The 16,920-nt window shown below is 49.8% G+C and overlaps 1 protein-coding gene across 3 annotated transcripts; it reads right to left on the reverse strand.

Annotated features, from left to right (window-relative positions):
• Positions 1 to 464: 464 nt before the first annotated feature.
• Positions 465 to 15,607, reverse strand: nadsyn1 (NAD synthetase 1). 3 transcript variants are annotated; one of them, XM_023953820.1, is made up of 21 exons: positions 15,410 to 15,607; positions 14,646 to 14,706; positions 14,459 to 14,575; positions 14,326 to 14,379; positions 14,163 to 14,252; positions 13,866 to 13,917; positions 13,628 to 13,716; positions 12,642 to 12,759; positions 5,795 to 5,926; positions 5,650 to 5,721; positions 5,360 to 5,484; positions 5,241 to 5,289; positions 5,076 to 5,178; positions 4,844 to 5,012; positions 3,554 to 3,689; positions 3,367 to 3,473; positions 2,937 to 3,068; positions 2,785 to 2,854; positions 2,172 to 2,300; positions 1,925 to 2,101; positions 465 to 684 (listed from the first exon to the last, which is right to left on the reverse strand). In XM_023953820.1, exons 1-21 carry the CDS (start codon positions 15,492 to 15,494, stop codon positions 652 to 654), a joined length of 2,100 nt encoding a protein of 699 aa, XP_023809588.1. In that variant the 5' UTR covers positions 15,495 to 15,607; the 3' UTR covers positions 465 to 651. The 3 variants fall into 3 exon arrangements, with proteins under 3 accessions (XP_023809588.1, XP_023809590.1, XP_023809589.1); XM_023953822.1 differs by having other exon boundaries at positions 13,866 to 13,990; positions 15,410 to 15,566; XM_023953821.1 differs by lacking the exons at positions 13,628 to 13,716; positions 13,866 to 13,917.
• Positions 15,608 to 16,920: the final 1,313 nt, after the last annotated feature.

A 16,920-nucleotide genomic window follows, 5' to 3' on the forward strand; every position in this document is an offset into this window, starting at 1 on the left:
TGTGGGGAGAGCAGCCATGTTGTTTCTTAGAGACACTGAGGAAGACAGGAAGCAGAGATGAAGATGAGGTTCTCTCTGGGAGGGACCAGGATGGATCAGGAATGAGGACAGAGGGTTCTGGAGATGGTTGGGACATGTCCAGAGGAGAGACTGAAGGATGCTGAGTCCAGAAGAAGACCAGAGAGGAGGATTCTGGATGAAGGAGGACATGAAGGTAGCTGCTGGTAGAAGATGCAGGAGACAGACGGAGGAAGCTGATTGGCTGGGAGACCCTGAAGGGAAACGCTGGGAGGAAAAGAAGACTGTCTGGATTTGATGCTTGCATTGTTGCCATGGCAACATCTTGTAAGGAGCAGGCTGTTCTCGTTTAACCCCCCCCAAATTTTAGCCTTGGTGACAGAAGTCTTAAACTGTTAACTTCAAAGAAACTTTCCTTCAGAATAAAAGTCTTTTCAGATTCAGAGTCAGGGAGCTTCACATTAAAAGTCTTTTTATTGTAGTTTGAAAACAGGTTTAATCTAGGAGCAGAAAACTTTGGTTCATGGTTTCATGTAGAAACCGTTCATAAAAATAGCATCAATACAGAAACCGATGCGTTCAGGTGCAGTTAGGAAGTTGGAACTCCTGACTGATGATGCGTCTGTCAGCTTCTCACTGCTCTGCCTTCGTTTCCAACTGTGACAACTGAAAAGAAAAGTCGGTTTAAGATGCTCATGACAGCTTTAAAGAGACCTGACAAAACACACACATCTACACAAAACACACAAATATCCACAAACAAACACATAAACAAAAAGTACAAAAGAACACGCCCAATAGTTACAAACTTTTATGCAAACATTTAAACATGTACATCACTGTTCAGCCTAATCTCATAAAGGTTTTGATTTTTTAAGGTGTCCCCCTTCCCAAAAATACGTTGGAGCCAAAAACAAACAGAATCTGATCCAAAGTTCTCTTTTCAGTGGTGTCTTAATGTTTAACCTGTGCAAGAAGTAAAGATTTACAGAGTTAAAAAAAACAAAGCAGTGATCATCTGATCCGATTACAGCATGTGATCTGGTGTGATCTGATATGATCAGGCGATCCTATGTGATCTGGTGTGATCATCTGATCCGTGTGATCATGTGATTCTATGGAGAGTATTTGTCATCCTCCTAACATGAATCTATCATCTGCATAGAGTTCACCTCGGGATCCAGCCGGTGGCTACAGTCCATGACGCCAGCTTAGCATGATGATGATAACAGTGATGGGACGCCGTCATATGTTGTGCTAACAGTTGAGGACCACGTCTCCCCTTCCAGATTGTTTATTTTTGAAGTTTAAACTTGATTAAATCCTTGCCTTTTCTTCAGAGATTTAGTTCTTATTTTGATGAACCGTCATTGAAACAGATGAAGAAGAAGTCCCACACCTAGGTGTGTTTGTTCTCCGCATTTGACCCCTCCCCTGGAGGAACGGTGAGCTGCAGACAAGCTGCGCCCGGGAGACCGTAGCGTTAAGGGTCCCCACTGGGTGATTTGAAGTGCTTATATCAATTGATATGGTAATTTCCCCCAGTACCATTGTTTGTTCCCCTCCGGGAATTGAACCCTGGATTCCTGCGTGGCAGCCCTTTACCTTACCAACCGAGCTACCCAGCCGTTATGGTACTAACGGTCATCACTCTCTAGGCTTTTTTTCAATACTTGTATTTGCAAGGTTGTTGTTCTGACCTGGAGCAGACGAGGCAGCTCCTGAAGGTATCTTAGTCCACTGACACTTGAAAGCACAGAGTCAGCGAAGGTTCAAAGCTTTGTGTTAAGTCAAATGCAGATGTGAGTGTGGTCAATATAAAGGAGGGATCATGATCACTGTCGCCATCGGACGCCAACATTGGTCAGCGTCAATGTTCTCTGAAACAGAGACTATCGCGGCTTACCTGCTCATCGATGGTCTTGAACTGCCACCTCCAGCGAGTGTCGTAGAGGAAAGGTCGCAGGTCGAAGCGGTTGTCATCAGGACTGTAGCTCTCAGCGTGGTAAGACGGCGTCACTGTGGTCATCTTGTGACGGTTCACAGAGTACATCCTGAAGAAACGTTTGACCTTTTGAGCCACCTGAAGGAGAAAACCAAACAGTGAGCGCAGCGGACGGAGGCCGACACGGCGACGTGAAAGCAGGACTGACCTCTGCCGGTGACAGAACGTCCTTCCACGCCTGGATCAGCTTACAGAACATGCTGAACGGGCCGCATTTGGAGATCTTCCTCAAACGTCCGATCACAGACAGCTCGGAGTACGTCATGCCCATGTCGGCCTGCAGGGGGACGGAACCAGGGCTGGTTTGCGTCTTCTACAAGCTTCTGGTCGGGTCAGAACCGACCTCTCTTTGCTGGAGGGGTCATTGGGGGGAGGGGGTCCCTCTGAGCAGCCTCTGTGAACTGCTGCAACTCTGGGTTTGAAGTTCTGCAGGACCGACCCGACGCGTCTCATGCGCCTTTCACTGCTGTCCCCACTCAGAGAACAGAACCCCCACCCCCCCTACCAACACACACACCACCAGTTCCTCATTCAATGTGGGGATGTGGGCATGGCGGCTTCGTGAGTTAGGCGCCAGGAAACCATGATGGTGCTGACGACATCACCGAGGCCTCACAGGCCTTTGATTCTCTCGTCTCATAAACCGGCAGAATCGTTTTCGCTCTTTTTTTTCATTTTTGTGTCAAACGGAAAAATGATCTTCTAACGACACTTTCTTCAGAAAAAAGAAGAAACCGACTCGTGTTTAGTTTGGTGCTCACCTCATCCGTCTGGGACACCTGTCCATCGGTTAGCGGCTCAAGCTCAGCGGTGGGCGGAGCCTTTAGGATGCTGCAGAGAGAGCAGAAAAGAATTGCCCCGCTGCCGTCTCTGGGAGCCCGGCTGGAAGGATCCGGTTGGGAGTGAGCCTCACCCGTCCAGAGCACTGAGCTGGAAGCGGTCTGCACAGTACCGCAGGAACCCCCGCAGGTCCGTCTTACTGATGCCACCAATGGGGTTGATGTCTGCGCTGGAGCAGTCGTATTTGGTGAAGTACCCGGTCAGGCTGAAGAACAGGAACAGAAGGTTCAGTCCAGATGATCCAGGTGAGCGGGAACCCATGCCAGCCAAGGTCCCACTCATGTGATCCACCTCAGGACACGCCTCCAAAAATCCCGATCATGTCCATAAAGTGACCAACAGACGCCGTGTCCTTTAGCATCGTTAGCCAAAGGTTAGCATATCTAGCTGTCATGTAGCAGCACTTCCAGCTTTCAGGGCTTTTAGCATCGTTAGCATTTGGTGCCACTTATCATTAGACAAACTGTGTGTGTGTGTGTGTGTGGGGTGGGGTGGGGGTTAACCTCTCATCAACATTGGCAGAACCCAGAACCAACAGACCCCCGGGTCTCCCGCGGGCCCACAGGCTCAGCTGGGCGAACAGGTAAGCTAACACCATCCTGACCCGGGCCTGGAACACAAACACACCTTTCCAAACGCCCTGCCTCCACCTGAACAGGAAGTGAGCTCAGAGCTTATGGGGGGGGTCACCTGCACATTCTGCAGAGCCAGGTTCTCTCGGTGGCTCCCCCCTCTGGCACGGAAGCAAGGCCAGTGTCCGGTTACAGCAGAGAAGATTCCCAGAATGCCTTTCACTGCGGCGTCGATGCTGAAGTTCAGGTGTGTGCTGCAAGGAAGAGCAGAGTGAGTGTGCACGTCACGTGCACAGCAGGCAGAGGCAGCAGCTTCCATGGATAAGAATCCCAAATGAAACAATTATGGATCCAGGAAGAAGAAAACTAAAACCTACCAAAATAAAAGCATCTGAAAAGGAGTCGGTACAGGCAGGAAGGGGGCGGGGCTTCCCACTGATCAAATCAAACTTTATTCATGCAACACTTTTCCTCTAACAACATGACACAAAGTGCTTTACATTAAAACAAAATAAACTAGAAGGAGCTGCATTTCCAGACGAAAATGCAGGGTTGAATGCTGTATTGCTGAAAGAAAGCTTAATTTGTTAAAGAAATGGCTGAACAGAGCGGAAAGAGCTCAACATTTTAAAAGTAAATGGTTAAAATAGGCGAAAAACTGTAAAAGAAGTTAAGCACAAGGATTCCCTATGTATTTTAATGGAGCAAAAATCCTGGAAAATCCTGGAATATCTTAAAAAGTTCAATGATTTGAATGACCAAAAGTAATAACTGTAATAAGTTGAAAGAGTTGAACATTTTAATAGTTGAATGGTTAAAAAATTTGAAGTGTCCGAACCGGGCCTCGAACCGGGAACCTCATGCACCATAACTTCCCTATGTATTTTAATAGGGCAAAAAATCCCGGAAAAAATGGAATATCTTAAAAATTTGAAGGATTTGAAAAACCAAAAGTCATAGCGTTAATTAGCTGAAGGAATTGAACAGTCTAAAAGTTGTATGGTTAAAATAGGTTAAAATTGTAGAAGGAGTTAAGTGCAGAAAAACGGCGGAAGATATATAGAAGAAGAATAAATAAAGAGAAACAGGAAAACAAAGGGTTGAATGCTTTACAGCATTCAACCAATAATATAAAAATAAGCAGAAAAGTGAAGATAGAGCCCCCTCCCCCCAAACTGATGGGGGTCGACAGCAGGAAATGGGCTGAGCATCCAAACAAATGTTGCTTGTTGGAAACCTCCCTCTCTTCTCAGAGCCGGCTGGTCACTGGACCATCCAACTCAGTGGGTCTGAGCATCTGAGGTCTGCAGGCTGGTCACAGGTCCAGGATCAGCTTTGGACCCGACCCATTTCACTAGTCTTATGGGCCCGGCACCACAGCCTCACAGACGGAAGAGCGGAATCGAACCTGCCAATCTGGGCGGCCAGCTCTCTGGCTCTGCTGCGCGTGTCTTCTGAGGAGTTTTCGCTCGACATGTAGCAGGTGGTGAAGACCCGCCCACACAGCTCCTTGGGGTCCTGCGGGTCGTACGACGTGTCGCCCACGACCCGGCGGACGTCCTCCAGAACCTGCAGGTCTGTGAGAAGTCAGTAAGAGTTGCACTGAGCATGCTCAGACCTTTAAAGTGGGCCGGACTCACTTCCATCCGCCACCGCGGCGCAGAGCAGCGTGCACATGCTGTGCACGATGCAGGCGGTGGAGGAGCTGTCCACGCCGCCGCTCAGAGGCAGCAGGAACCCCGCCTGAAACCCAACCAGAACGTCAGCACCCCCTCAGCCCGCCGGAACCGAAGCGGCCGGCTCACCTGTCCGCTCCTCCGGAGGTAATCCCACAGCCAGCAGGCCGGACCCAAGCTGTGGAGGAAGCCAGGAGTCACACCTCCGCTCAGAGAGCCCCGCCCCCACACACACCTGACGGCCGCACCTGATCTCCTCCTCCGGGGTGTGGAACCGCCACTGCAGGGGCTGCTGGGTCGGCAGGAAGACATCGTCGCTGGTCGATAAGGAAAAGTCCACTTTGACCCGCAGAAACGCTTGGGTCTCGCTTTTCTGAGACCAGAACCAAGCAGAGAGGTTCTGACGTGAGGAACCGTTTCTCTGAACTTCAAACTTTTTAACATGAAACCGCCTCCGGTGGTCGTTTGGGGAACGGCAGCCGGGTTGGTTTGTGTCTGAGGGTGGGGGCGGGGCTCTGCGTCTGGATTGGCAGCTCACCATGGCGGGCTGGAGGTGCTCTCCTCTGTAGCTGCGGACGTCCTCCAGGTCCAGAGTGGCCGTCACCACTTCCTGGAACACAAACGCTCAGGTGATTCTGACGAGCAGCTGCGGTCGCCACGGCAACAGCTGCCTGCAGACTCACCACGTCGTCCAGGGAAAACTGGTCGCCCCGAGCAACCACGTCCCCGTTCACAGCCACCATGGCACAGCCGTCATAGTAGACCCGGTCCCCGTCGCAGCCTCTCTGGTTGGCGTACAAGTAGATGCCCCCAGTCTGAAACCCCGCCCCCAAAGGTTAGACGCTCGGCAACCATTCAGTTCTGTTTCTATATAGCTCTACTGCAGGAGACCCATTTATCGAATTCTTTGAATCACCTTATGTGCTGCTTACAATTTCCAGTTATATACTCTGCCAGTTACAACTCCAAACAACGAGGAGTTGCTGTTTTAATTAATAAAAATCTTAATTTTACTCATAAGGATACAGTTACTGACCCAGAAGGCAGATTTGTAATCATTAATATATCCATTCAGAACAAGGACTTTTGTATAGCGAGTGTATACGGTCCTAATTTTGACGACTCTTCCTTCTTTCACAGATTCTTCACCTCACTCTCAGTCCACTCTGACTCCACAATCATTATAGGAGGAGACTTCAACCTTGTTTTGGACCCTGAACTTGACAGACTCAGCACAGCAGCAAACCAGCGTACATGGCGATCTGCAAGTATTCTAAAGCAGTACATGAATGATCTGGGTCTCTGCAACGCGTGGCGCTCATGTCATCCAAACACTAAAGGGTTCACCTTTTTTTCTCCAGTTCACTATTCACACTCCCGTTTAGACTATTTATTAATCAGTAACTCTCTTTTAAAAAATATTCAAAGCTCCAATATCCATCCAATTATTATCAGTGATCACGCACCAGTCTCTGTAAACATTTCTAGGGAAAAATCCACACCCTCTGGTACAACCTGGAGGTTTAATACGTCTCTGTTAAAGGACCAGGAATTTCTTGAATTCTTTAAAAAAGAGTGGGCAACCTTCTTAGACTTCAACAATACTCCCGATATTTCACAGTGTCTTCTTTGGGAAACAGCAAAGGCAGTCATGAGAGGGAAAATCATTTCTTATTCAACGCACAAAAAACGCAAAGAGAAAGCAGATTTATTAGAATTAGAAAATAAAATCAAAACCCTGGAGACTGCTTCTGCTGCTTCTGCACAGGAACACATTCTGGGAGATCTGAAAAATTTAAAGCTGCAGTTAAATGACATCATTAATAAACAAACACAATTTCAAATACAAAGGCTACGACTTGAAAGATTTGAAAACTCTAATAAATCTGGCAAATTTCTGGCTAATCAGCTTAAAATTAACAGAGAAAAATCATCAATCACCTCTATTATGGACCAAACAGGAAATGTCACCCATGACCCGGTCAAAATTAATAACGCATTTGAAAACTTTTATAAAAACCTGTACACACCGCAGATCAATCCGTCAGAGCAAAGTATTGACTCATTTCTTAATAATGTAAACCTACCCAGGCTAAATGAGGATCAAATCACAAACTTAGACTCTCCGCTCTCGCCGTCTGAACTTCATGAAGCTCTGTTACTTATGCCCAATGGTAAAGCACCAGGGCCTGACGGCTTTCCTGCTGAGTTTTATAAAGAATTCTGGGAACAACTGGCACCAACATTTTATAAAACTGTCACATCTATTAATGAGAGCCAATCAATGCCACCTAACATGAACTCAGCCAACATAATTCTTCTTCTAAAACCAGACAAAGATCCCACTAGTCCTTCAAGCTATCGCCCCATTTCTTTAATCAATGCAGATGTAAAAATTATCTGCAAAGCACTAGCACAGAGAATAGAAAAAATCACTCCTCACATAATTCACTTCGACCAGACTGGATTCATCAAAGGCAGACACTCGGATGACAATCTCCGAAGACTTGTTAATATAATAGACTTTGCCACCATTAAAAACCAGGAAATGACGGTACTATCGCTGGATGCTGAAAAAGCCTTTGACAGAGTTAATTGGAAGTTCCTTATTGCTGCCCTCCATAAGTTTGGTTTTGGAGAAGCATTCATCAATTGGATCAAAATATTATATCACAACCCCAATGCATCAGTTAGAACTAATAAACAGACTTCAAACAGGTTTTTTCTTGGAAGAGGAACCAGACAGGGCTGCCCACTCTCTCCTTCTCTTTTTGCTATATTCATTGAGCCTTTAGCTGCAGCAATAAGACAGAATGAGAGCATTATAGGAATAAAAACCAAACACAGCCATCATAAAATTAGTCTTTATGTGGATGACATATTACTGTTTTTAAGGAATTTACATTCTGTAAATGAAACAGCAATGATCATAAATGAATTCTCCTCCATATCAGACTATTCCATTAATTGGAATAAGTCTGTTTTATTACCACTCAACAGGAATATGGAACAAAGACTCACAATTCCAGTTAAAACAGGAAATATCAAATATCTGGGTATCTACTTTTCCCCCAAACTATCAGAACTGGTGCAGCTAAACCACACCCCATTACTGAAAAACATACAGGACGATCTAACACGCTGGACCAACCTGCCTCTGTCCCTTATGGGCAAGGTAGCCACGGTTAAAATGAAAATCTTACCCAAAGTTAATTATCTCTTCTCAATGATTCCCACACAACCGCCATTAAAATGGTTCAAAACATTAGACTCATCCATATCAAGCTTTCTATGGAACAACAAACCTGCAAGAATTAGTCTAAAAACTTTAAAATCTGCAAAAAGCTGTGGAGGATTAGAACTACCTAATTTCCACAAATACTTTCTTGCAAATAGATTACAATATATCTTAAAATGGTTAAAAAATAATCCAGAAACCAACTCATGGTTAGACTTGGAACAGGTGTTATGTGGAAAGATCAACCTGTCACAGCTACCATTTATTAGCCAAACAGTTAAAAAACAGGATTGTTTCAAAAGCATTAATATAAATGCCACCTTAACAGCCTGGTGGGAATTTCTCAAAATATCAAAATCATCAATTCAACCGTGCAAAATGACACCCATCTGGAACAACCCGGACATCCTTATTAACAAAAAAATGATTCACTTCCCAGCTTGGCAAGCAGGGGGCATAAAACAACTAGAGCACGTAATTATTAATAGAAGATTCATAACTCCCCAGGAACTTCAAGACAAACATGGAATAAATAACTTCTTGGAATATCAGCAACTTAAATCAAGTATTACTAAAAAGTATAAAATTAAAGACGACGATTTAAAGCTACCAGATGTAGTTACCACTCTGATTAATTTTTCAATGAATAGAACTCTCTCCAAAATATACAAACTTTTATGTAATTTAGATAATAATATTTCACTTCCGACAACAAAATGGGATGCGGATTTGAGCATCAGCACAGATGAAAGCTTCTGGTCAGAACTTTGTCTAAACACCTTTAAACTGACAAAAAGTCCAAATCTGCAGCTAATCCATCTCAAAACTCTTCACAGAATTTACTACACTGGACAGAGGATGTTCAAGATGGGTCTCAGTAACTCAGACATTTGCGAGCACTGTGATAATAATCTACCCGACAATTACATGCATGCACTATGGTTCTGCACGCCTGTCCAGGCTCTCTGGCAGCAGGTATGTGCCGATCTATCAGTCTGGCTTAAGGTTTCAATCACTGCCTCACCGTCACTTTGTGTGCTTGGTGACATGAGTGCCATCGATATAGAAGAAGGATTAGCATCTATCATTTTCATAACTCTTTGTATTGCCAAAAAAAACTATTTTAATAAATTGGAAAAACAAGAAAAATATAAACATAAGTCAACACAGAAATCTGCTGTTTGATCATATCAGCTTGGAAAAAATGTCAGCCCAAAGCTCAAGTAACTTTGAAAGAATTCAGTCTCTCTGGTCTCCTGTGGTTGACTCCATGACTTAGGGGGTGGGGGGCTTGGTCGTCGCTGCTCCTTGCCCTTCTGCCGTGGTTTGGGGTGGGGGTCGGGGCTTCCGGTGCCTGGCGGGGGCGGTGGGGGGCTCCGTTGGTCGGGGGGTCGGGTCCGGTGCCTGGGTGGGGCGGGCTGGGGCGCTGCGTGGTCCTCTGGGCTTGGGTGTGGGGGTGCGTGGTGGGGGGGTGGGGTGGTGGTCTGGCTTGGCTTGGGGGGGTGGTCCCTTTGCCTGTGCTGGGGGGGGTTGGCGGGGGGCCCTGCTCGGGTGGGGGGGGCCCAGCGGCGCCGGATGGGCTGCCCATCTGCACCTGGGGCTGGGATCGGCCCTTCCCTGGCTCTGGGACGGGACGGGACAACCCTCTCGGGGCCCCCGGTCGCTCTGGGTGTCACCCGCTTCGGCTGCGGGGTCTGGGGTGGGGTGGGGTGGGGGGCTTGTCGGCCCTGTCCTGTGGGGGGGCGTTCTGGGGGGGAGGGGGGGCCCATTATTAGTACGGGTCGGGGGGGCTAGCGGGTCGGGGTCTCCGCTGAGGCAATCAGTGGTTGCCTCGGCCGGTTGGCCTCCTCGGTCCCGTCGAGGCCTGACCAGAGCTCTTCTAGGGCCGGCGTCTGGGGGTGGGGGCCTGGGCTTGCTCCGGGGGGGGGCAACGCTTTCTGGCTCCTCTCTCTCTGTGTGGGGTGGGTGGTGCCGGGCCTGGGGTGAGGGCGCCTCCGGGGGTGGGCCCCTGGGCTGGGTGGCCCTGGCCCCTTTGCTGGGGGTGGGCTGGGGGACGGCTGTTTGACCACCGGGGGGACAGTCTACCAGCTGTCCCCAACTTACCCCCTTCCTTATATAACGTCATATTAGGGTGAGGGGGTGGGGGGTCTAGCCTGCGATGCGCCTTGGGGGGGGCTACTTGGGAGTGGCCCCCCTCCTATGGTTGCCGTATGGAGTGGGCCCCCCCTCTTTCGGTTTTATTTGCACCTTAGACATGTAGGGTCCTTGGTAGGGGGGGTGCTTGGACATCACTGCAAGCAAGCAGCAGATGTCCTCCTGGCACCCTACCCGCCAATTTTAACCGCACCTTAGACATTTAGGGCCCCTTGGTGTGGAGGGTGAGGGGACATCACTGTGAGTAATCAGGAGATGTCCCCTTAGTGCCATACTCGCCAATTTTAACTGCACCCCCCTTAGTACACACACCCCTCCCCCTTCAATATATACATTCAAACATAAACACACACACATGCACACAAACACCCTCTCAAACACCCATACACGCACACACATTTTACAAGGAAGGTGGGACCTGGGTCCATCTGTCCCCTACCCCTTCCCTGGTGGGGGGTGCGGGCCCCTTGGCGATGGCGGCCGTGTCCCTTGGGTGCCGGCTCCCTGGGCCCGGCGGTGCTCTCTCCGCGCGGTGGGGGGGTTCATATTACACCTGAGCCGGGGGTGTTCGTGTCCCTGGGGGGTGGGTCCTGGTCCTTGCCCCTGGGCGCTGGGCCCCGCCAAACTTCCAACATGGCCGAGCCTGGTCGGGCCATATTTATAACATCCCTTGTGGGCCGCCCTTTTTTCCCCGGGGTTCCCCCCTCCTGGGCGGGGGCGGCGGGCCCCTGCCTTGCTCCTACCTGGACCAACCGTGGGCCGGGTGGGTGGCTGCCTGGAGTGCGGAGCGGGTCTCCCTTGGGGGGTCCTGGCTCGTACCTGGGGTCGGGGCGGGGGGATGCCCGGAACTCCTGGGTGGTGGTGGGGTGCTCGTCTGGGGCTGTGGGCGTCCCTCTCCGGTGGGGCCCTGCGTTGGGCTCTTCCGGCGCGGCGGGGGGCTGCTTTCCTGGCTGGGCTGGGGCGGCGCTCTCTTTCCCTCTGCGCCTCCCTGCTCTCTGGCTCTGGGGGCCTCGCGGCGGTCCTGCTGGCCCTGGCCTGGGTGGCGGTCTTGGTCGCCCGGGGGGCGGTTGTTCCCTGCCTGTTCCCGTGTGGCGTTGGGGGAATTCCGGCTGCCGCTGCTGCTGCGGCGGGGGTATGGGTGTGGGGGTGGCTGGGCGCTCCTCCTCCTTCTTTTCACATTCCACCATCCATTTTAGAAGAACATAAACACTCACCTGAGCACAGGTGTTAGCTCACCTTTGCACTAATAGTTTGCATGATTGAATGACTGAAAGATTTCACACTAGTTGGTTTTAAGGCATAGGTATGCGTTCGTGAACACTATCTGTTTTGTGTACATGTTGACATGTGGACATTTTTGCGGCTAGCAGGTGTGTTGATAATATTTGAGTGTGTGTGAACAGGCCCCGCCCTTTTTGTACTACATTTGAACCGTACCGTAACGATAAACAACCAGTAAACCTGTCTGCTCTATGCTGCTTCATGGTCTTACCCCCCTTCCCCTCCTATTATCACCCTCCTACCCCCCCCTCTCTCTAACGTCCCTCTCTCTTCTTCCCCTCTTTCCTTTTCCGTCCGGTCCAACACCAAAGATTTTCAAACATGATTGAAATTAATAAAGTTTGGCCTCAATTACAAAAGGGGTTTATTCAGACATACCTTTGGTTTGTCTGAAGATGAATAACCCCTCTTGTTAAAATAAAATATGTCCAACACAAGAGGCCCTCAGCTCTCATCTGTCTGCCCAGCTGTTGGACAGGACAAGTTAAAAAAAAAAAAAAAAAAAAAAAAAAAAAAAAAAAAAAAAAAAAGAAGAAACAGAACCCCACTGCAGAAGTACTGAGTGTTAGAACCTGAACCTCGGCAGGTGACGGCGGACCCGAGAACCCTGACCCAGATGGGGAGGGGGGGCAGTCAAAAACGACCAAACATGGAACCGATTTGAAATTTAACCCTTTAAACGCCACAAGATTCAACCTGTCAATCATTTTCCAGGCGGGGGGGGGTGCACGCCAGCAGTCCAGACATCAGTTCTGCGTTCAGTGTTTTTGTAAACAACAGGAAGTGAGAGGAAAGGGGCGTGTCTTGTTTATAATGTTGGAGAACGTGGCAGTGGAGCTGGCAGAACTGGCGGTTACCTTGGCGGTGGCGGAGCGGATCAGGTGGACTCGTTGGTCGGCTTTGCGGAGCTCGTGGTGACTGGCTGAGGAGTTGGTGAAGATCTCCACGCCGTCCCGGCCCATGTGGATGTGGGGGCTGAGGAACACAGCAGCTTCAGCTCAACCGCTGCACAGAACTCCACACAAGGAATGAAACATTTCCAGTCGTTTTAAAGCTCACAGGTAACAAAACAATTCTGGGACATAAATAAACATTGAAGCCCATGATGTCACTTCCTGACAGGTCAAAGGTTAAGCCTGAATTCCAGAGCAGACGTTTACGTTGACAGGTCTCAGTCAGAAGCTTCACATGATGAGGAAGACCGCTGACTCAGCACACAACCACCTGCACAGCAGGACAGTCGCTGAGGAAGCTGGCTGTTCACGGAGCGCCGCGTCCACGGATGGCGGAGGAGCCTCAGCGCGGAGAACCGCCGCCTGGAGACTGTTAGCAGGAGACCCCCCTCCTGAGGCAGGAGTCTGAGGACCAAGAACCTTCAAAGACACGCCGCCGCACGCCGCACTCCTCCACTGCTCCTCCAGAGACAGTCGCACCGGGACGGAGGAGACGGGACTCAAGCTGTTGGTCTGTGCAGCTCTGGGCCTTGGGGAACCTGTTCTCCATGTTCTCCTGCAGATGTGACGGAGTGTGACTGCAGCTACGAGGACAAACATCTCCTCCTTGATGTTCAGAACCAGCTGCTGGAGAAGGTCCGAACCGGCAGAGAATGTTTAGCCAAAAGACGAAGGGGCGGAGCTTCAAGCTCCTGATCTCCAAGATCACATAAAGATGTAGGAAGCAGGAGGTTCTGGTGAAGAAAAGACAGGTGGAGGGAGCAGACCCGCGGTTCTGCAGGTGAAGCTGAAGAACCGGGCCAACAGACGGTCCTGCTGACAGCAGAAATCCTCTGGACAGTTGGTTCCTGTGCTTCGGGACCGGAGGTCCGGATGAAGACGCCTCTTACCTGTCGGGGTTCCACAGTTCTGCACACATCTCGGTTCCGATGCAGGTATCCTTAGTGGACAGAACGCAGTCTCCAAACGGGACGGTGTCCTGAGGAGCATGGGGGGGTTAGTGTACCACAGCTGCAGTGAAGGAAAAGGAAGTTTGGGACGTTTTTCCTGGACTTTGGACTAAATGTTGACTTTTGGGAGGATTTCCTTGAAAACTGATGTTTGGTATAAAAAATAGAACTATCTGACCTGTCCTGTGACCTCCTGGATCATCCTGGGCAGGAAGTAGTCCTCCACATGCCTGAAAGAAGCAGGAAGTCCCATGAGGTCACCTGATGACGTCACCGTCCCGCTGAACCGAAGCGCGGTCCTTCCTGTTTCAGTGACGCCGCAGACGTTTGAAATTCCACCGGAACAGGATTTTCTATTAGACTTTTACTTTGAAATTCTGCTTTTAATCTTCCTGCATCACTTCCTGCTGCTTGGCTTCAGCCCTTCGAGCTGCTCTGCTGCTCTTCCAGTTTGATCCCAGGAGCGAGGACTGACCTGGGCCGGTTCCACGGCGAGAACCAGCGCATCTCCCTGTAGACCCCAGAGTTGGCCATCAGCATCTTGGGTCTGATCAGCAGGATCTTCCTGCAAGGGGGGGCAGAAGCTTTTCTAGAACGTGGACATGAACAGGTACGGTCCTCCTAAAGCGGCGCCGTACCTGTTCAGGAAGAGGACCCGGCAGTTGTAGCGCACGTTGTGATGCATGACGGGCCTGGGGGGGCACAAAGGTTCAAAGGTGAAACGCTCCCCTGACCTTCAGGTGACCTCCAGGAGGAGCAGCTGACACCCACATCCCCACGTCACAGATGATGTCCTGAGTGACAGGAGATTCCAGCAGAACCTTCAGGGCCTGGAAGCTGTGCAGCAGCGTGTCCGACTCGTAGAAGTGGTCCGCACATCCGTAACCACTAGGGGGCGCAAACACAGCAGCTCAGTTTGGCTCCACAGGACGGCGCCGTTCACGCGTCACGTCCTCACCAGATCTCCAGCTCCGGACCCAGGCGGTACTTGGCTCCGCCCGCTTTAGCCGCCTCCACGCCTGCAGAGACACGCAGAGCAGCGTGACACAAAACGAGGACGCCACCGCGGCGTCCACACAGCTGCCGTCACCAAAACCACTCCCCACAAAGTAACGTTAACCAGGAACGTAACTAACTGAGTCAGTTACTGTAACAGGTCAGTCTCTCAGTCCGAGTCCGGTTCAGGTTCACTACACTGTGTCACAGAACTAGACTGAGTGACTGTGACCCCCAACCCCCCCAGTAGAAAATGGTTTATTCCAGCTCCAATCAAGTGAAGTCAATTCAGTCGCCACTTTTTCCTGAAACGGACACCGCCATGTTGGAGTCAGACGTGGTCAGTGATTGGTCCGAGTTAAGGACAGTCTCACCAATCAGGAGAGAGCTTTTTGGAAGGCCACACCCCTACCACATGAACGCCAGCTAAATTTAATCTGTCAAACGATTTGAGCGTTGAACGTGGGCGCCAGCAGGCTCCACCTACTTTTATTGAGGCGTCTGATTGGTCCGTTTGAACTACAGAAAAAATATCATAAAGAATGTGTTTTATCAAGATGTTAAAGTTATCAGATCCAGAACGGTTCTCCTGACCAATAGAATGCCTGACAGCTGGGATCTTTCTCTATAGACGTCTGTGAGGGCACTTCCGGTTTGGAAGGCCAGGGGGCGGGGCCTCTCAGTCCAGTTCTCCGATACCGGCAGAGGTTTCAGAACAGAATTTACTTCTCAGGATTCGCTCCGTGTTTCCTTCAAAGTCCAGAACCCACTGGTTCAGCGCGCACGTGGCCACCGTCACCTTCCTGCCCATCTCTGCCGGGTCACGTGAGCCACAGTCGTAGAAGAAGCAGCTTCCTCTGGGACAAACAGCAGAACCCGACCAGAACTCCGCGAGTCTTCCTCCTCCTCCTCTTCTTCTGCTGCTGCAGGCTGAGATCTCCTCCGAGAGCTGCGCCTCCTCTGGACGAGGAGTGGAATGACACGCACGGATCACATCAGCGGGTTCAGTCAGTCGGTTCTGCCGAACCGATCCAGACCTGATCTGGATGAAGAAACTCTGGTTCTGAATGGACCAGAAGCTCTGTGGAGAGAAGATGAGCTGAAGGCAGGAACCTCTGGTTCTGGTTCCTCCCGGAGAAGAAGATTCTTTGAGGTTCTGCACAGAAGTTGGATCCGATCCAGTCAGGTTTCTGGATAAGAACCGGGTCTGAGCTGGGAGAGCATCTTAAAAGCACGTTATGGGTTCTGTTTCTCCGCCGTCTTTGGGCTGATGAGTCCACTCATCTGCCTTCCAGAACTGTGGAATACCGGTCCGGCTCCACGCGGCGTGGAGGTTCGGGTAGACGGCGAATCACGTGACGGATGGAAAGGAGGCCTCGCTACGTCACACGACTCATGGAGCACATGGATGGTCGCTGTTTGAACAGAACCGGGCTTTACAATGGACTGAACGCTGGTGCCGGTGTGGGTTCATCGTTGTGGTGGAAATCCTGGCTCTTAGGAGGTTCTGCTGGATCGGCTCACTAAAAAAAGTTCTTTAGGTTTTTTGTTGCTTTATATAAGATTATGCATAAAATGAAAACTAGGGTTAAAAATAGCATGAATGTTGTTTCTTCCTTCCAGATCAAAACAAAACCAGCCGTTTGGGTTTCAACGCTTTACGTTTCTGAAGTGAATCAACACAAAACATTGGAACCAGAACCCAGAACCAAAGTTCAGAAAACCTTTCATTGAGTGAGAAACCAGAAGTCTCGGCTTAGAGGAGCTGATCTAGTTTCCTCTGTTCTGGAGGGGATCCTCTCGAGTTCACAACATTGCTCCTCTGTTTGTCAAAGAGAGCCCCCAGAGGTCTACAGCAGTGTGGGGGGGCCCGCGTGAGGCCTGGGAACTGCTCTATAGCTACAGATTGATGTGGTTTAGCGGGTAACCGCCGCGCCCTGAATCAGCTTCACAACTAGCATGCTAAGCTGGCAATGAGAAGAAATGGGCTTAAACTTAATCCTTAGCCTTAATAAACTTATCATACACATATATGAAGACCCCCCAATTGAGAATATTTACTAACTAATTCAAACTGGATTTGGAATCACTGGAGCACCAAAACTCCAACACTAGACTGAACTTCCCTTTAGAATCTGGAGCTGAAACATTTCTTTGCTCAGATCTACTTTGATTTGTTTGGTTGTTTCATGCTGCAGTGGCCTCCTCTGTTCGACTGCAACAACGGTATTGGGAAG

This window comes from Oryzias latipes, chromosome 3, assembly GCF_002234675.1.
Source record: "Oryzias latipes chromosome 3, ASM223467v1".
NCBI lineage: Eukaryota > Metazoa > Chordata > Actinopteri > Beloniformes > Adrianichthyidae > Oryzias > Oryzias latipes.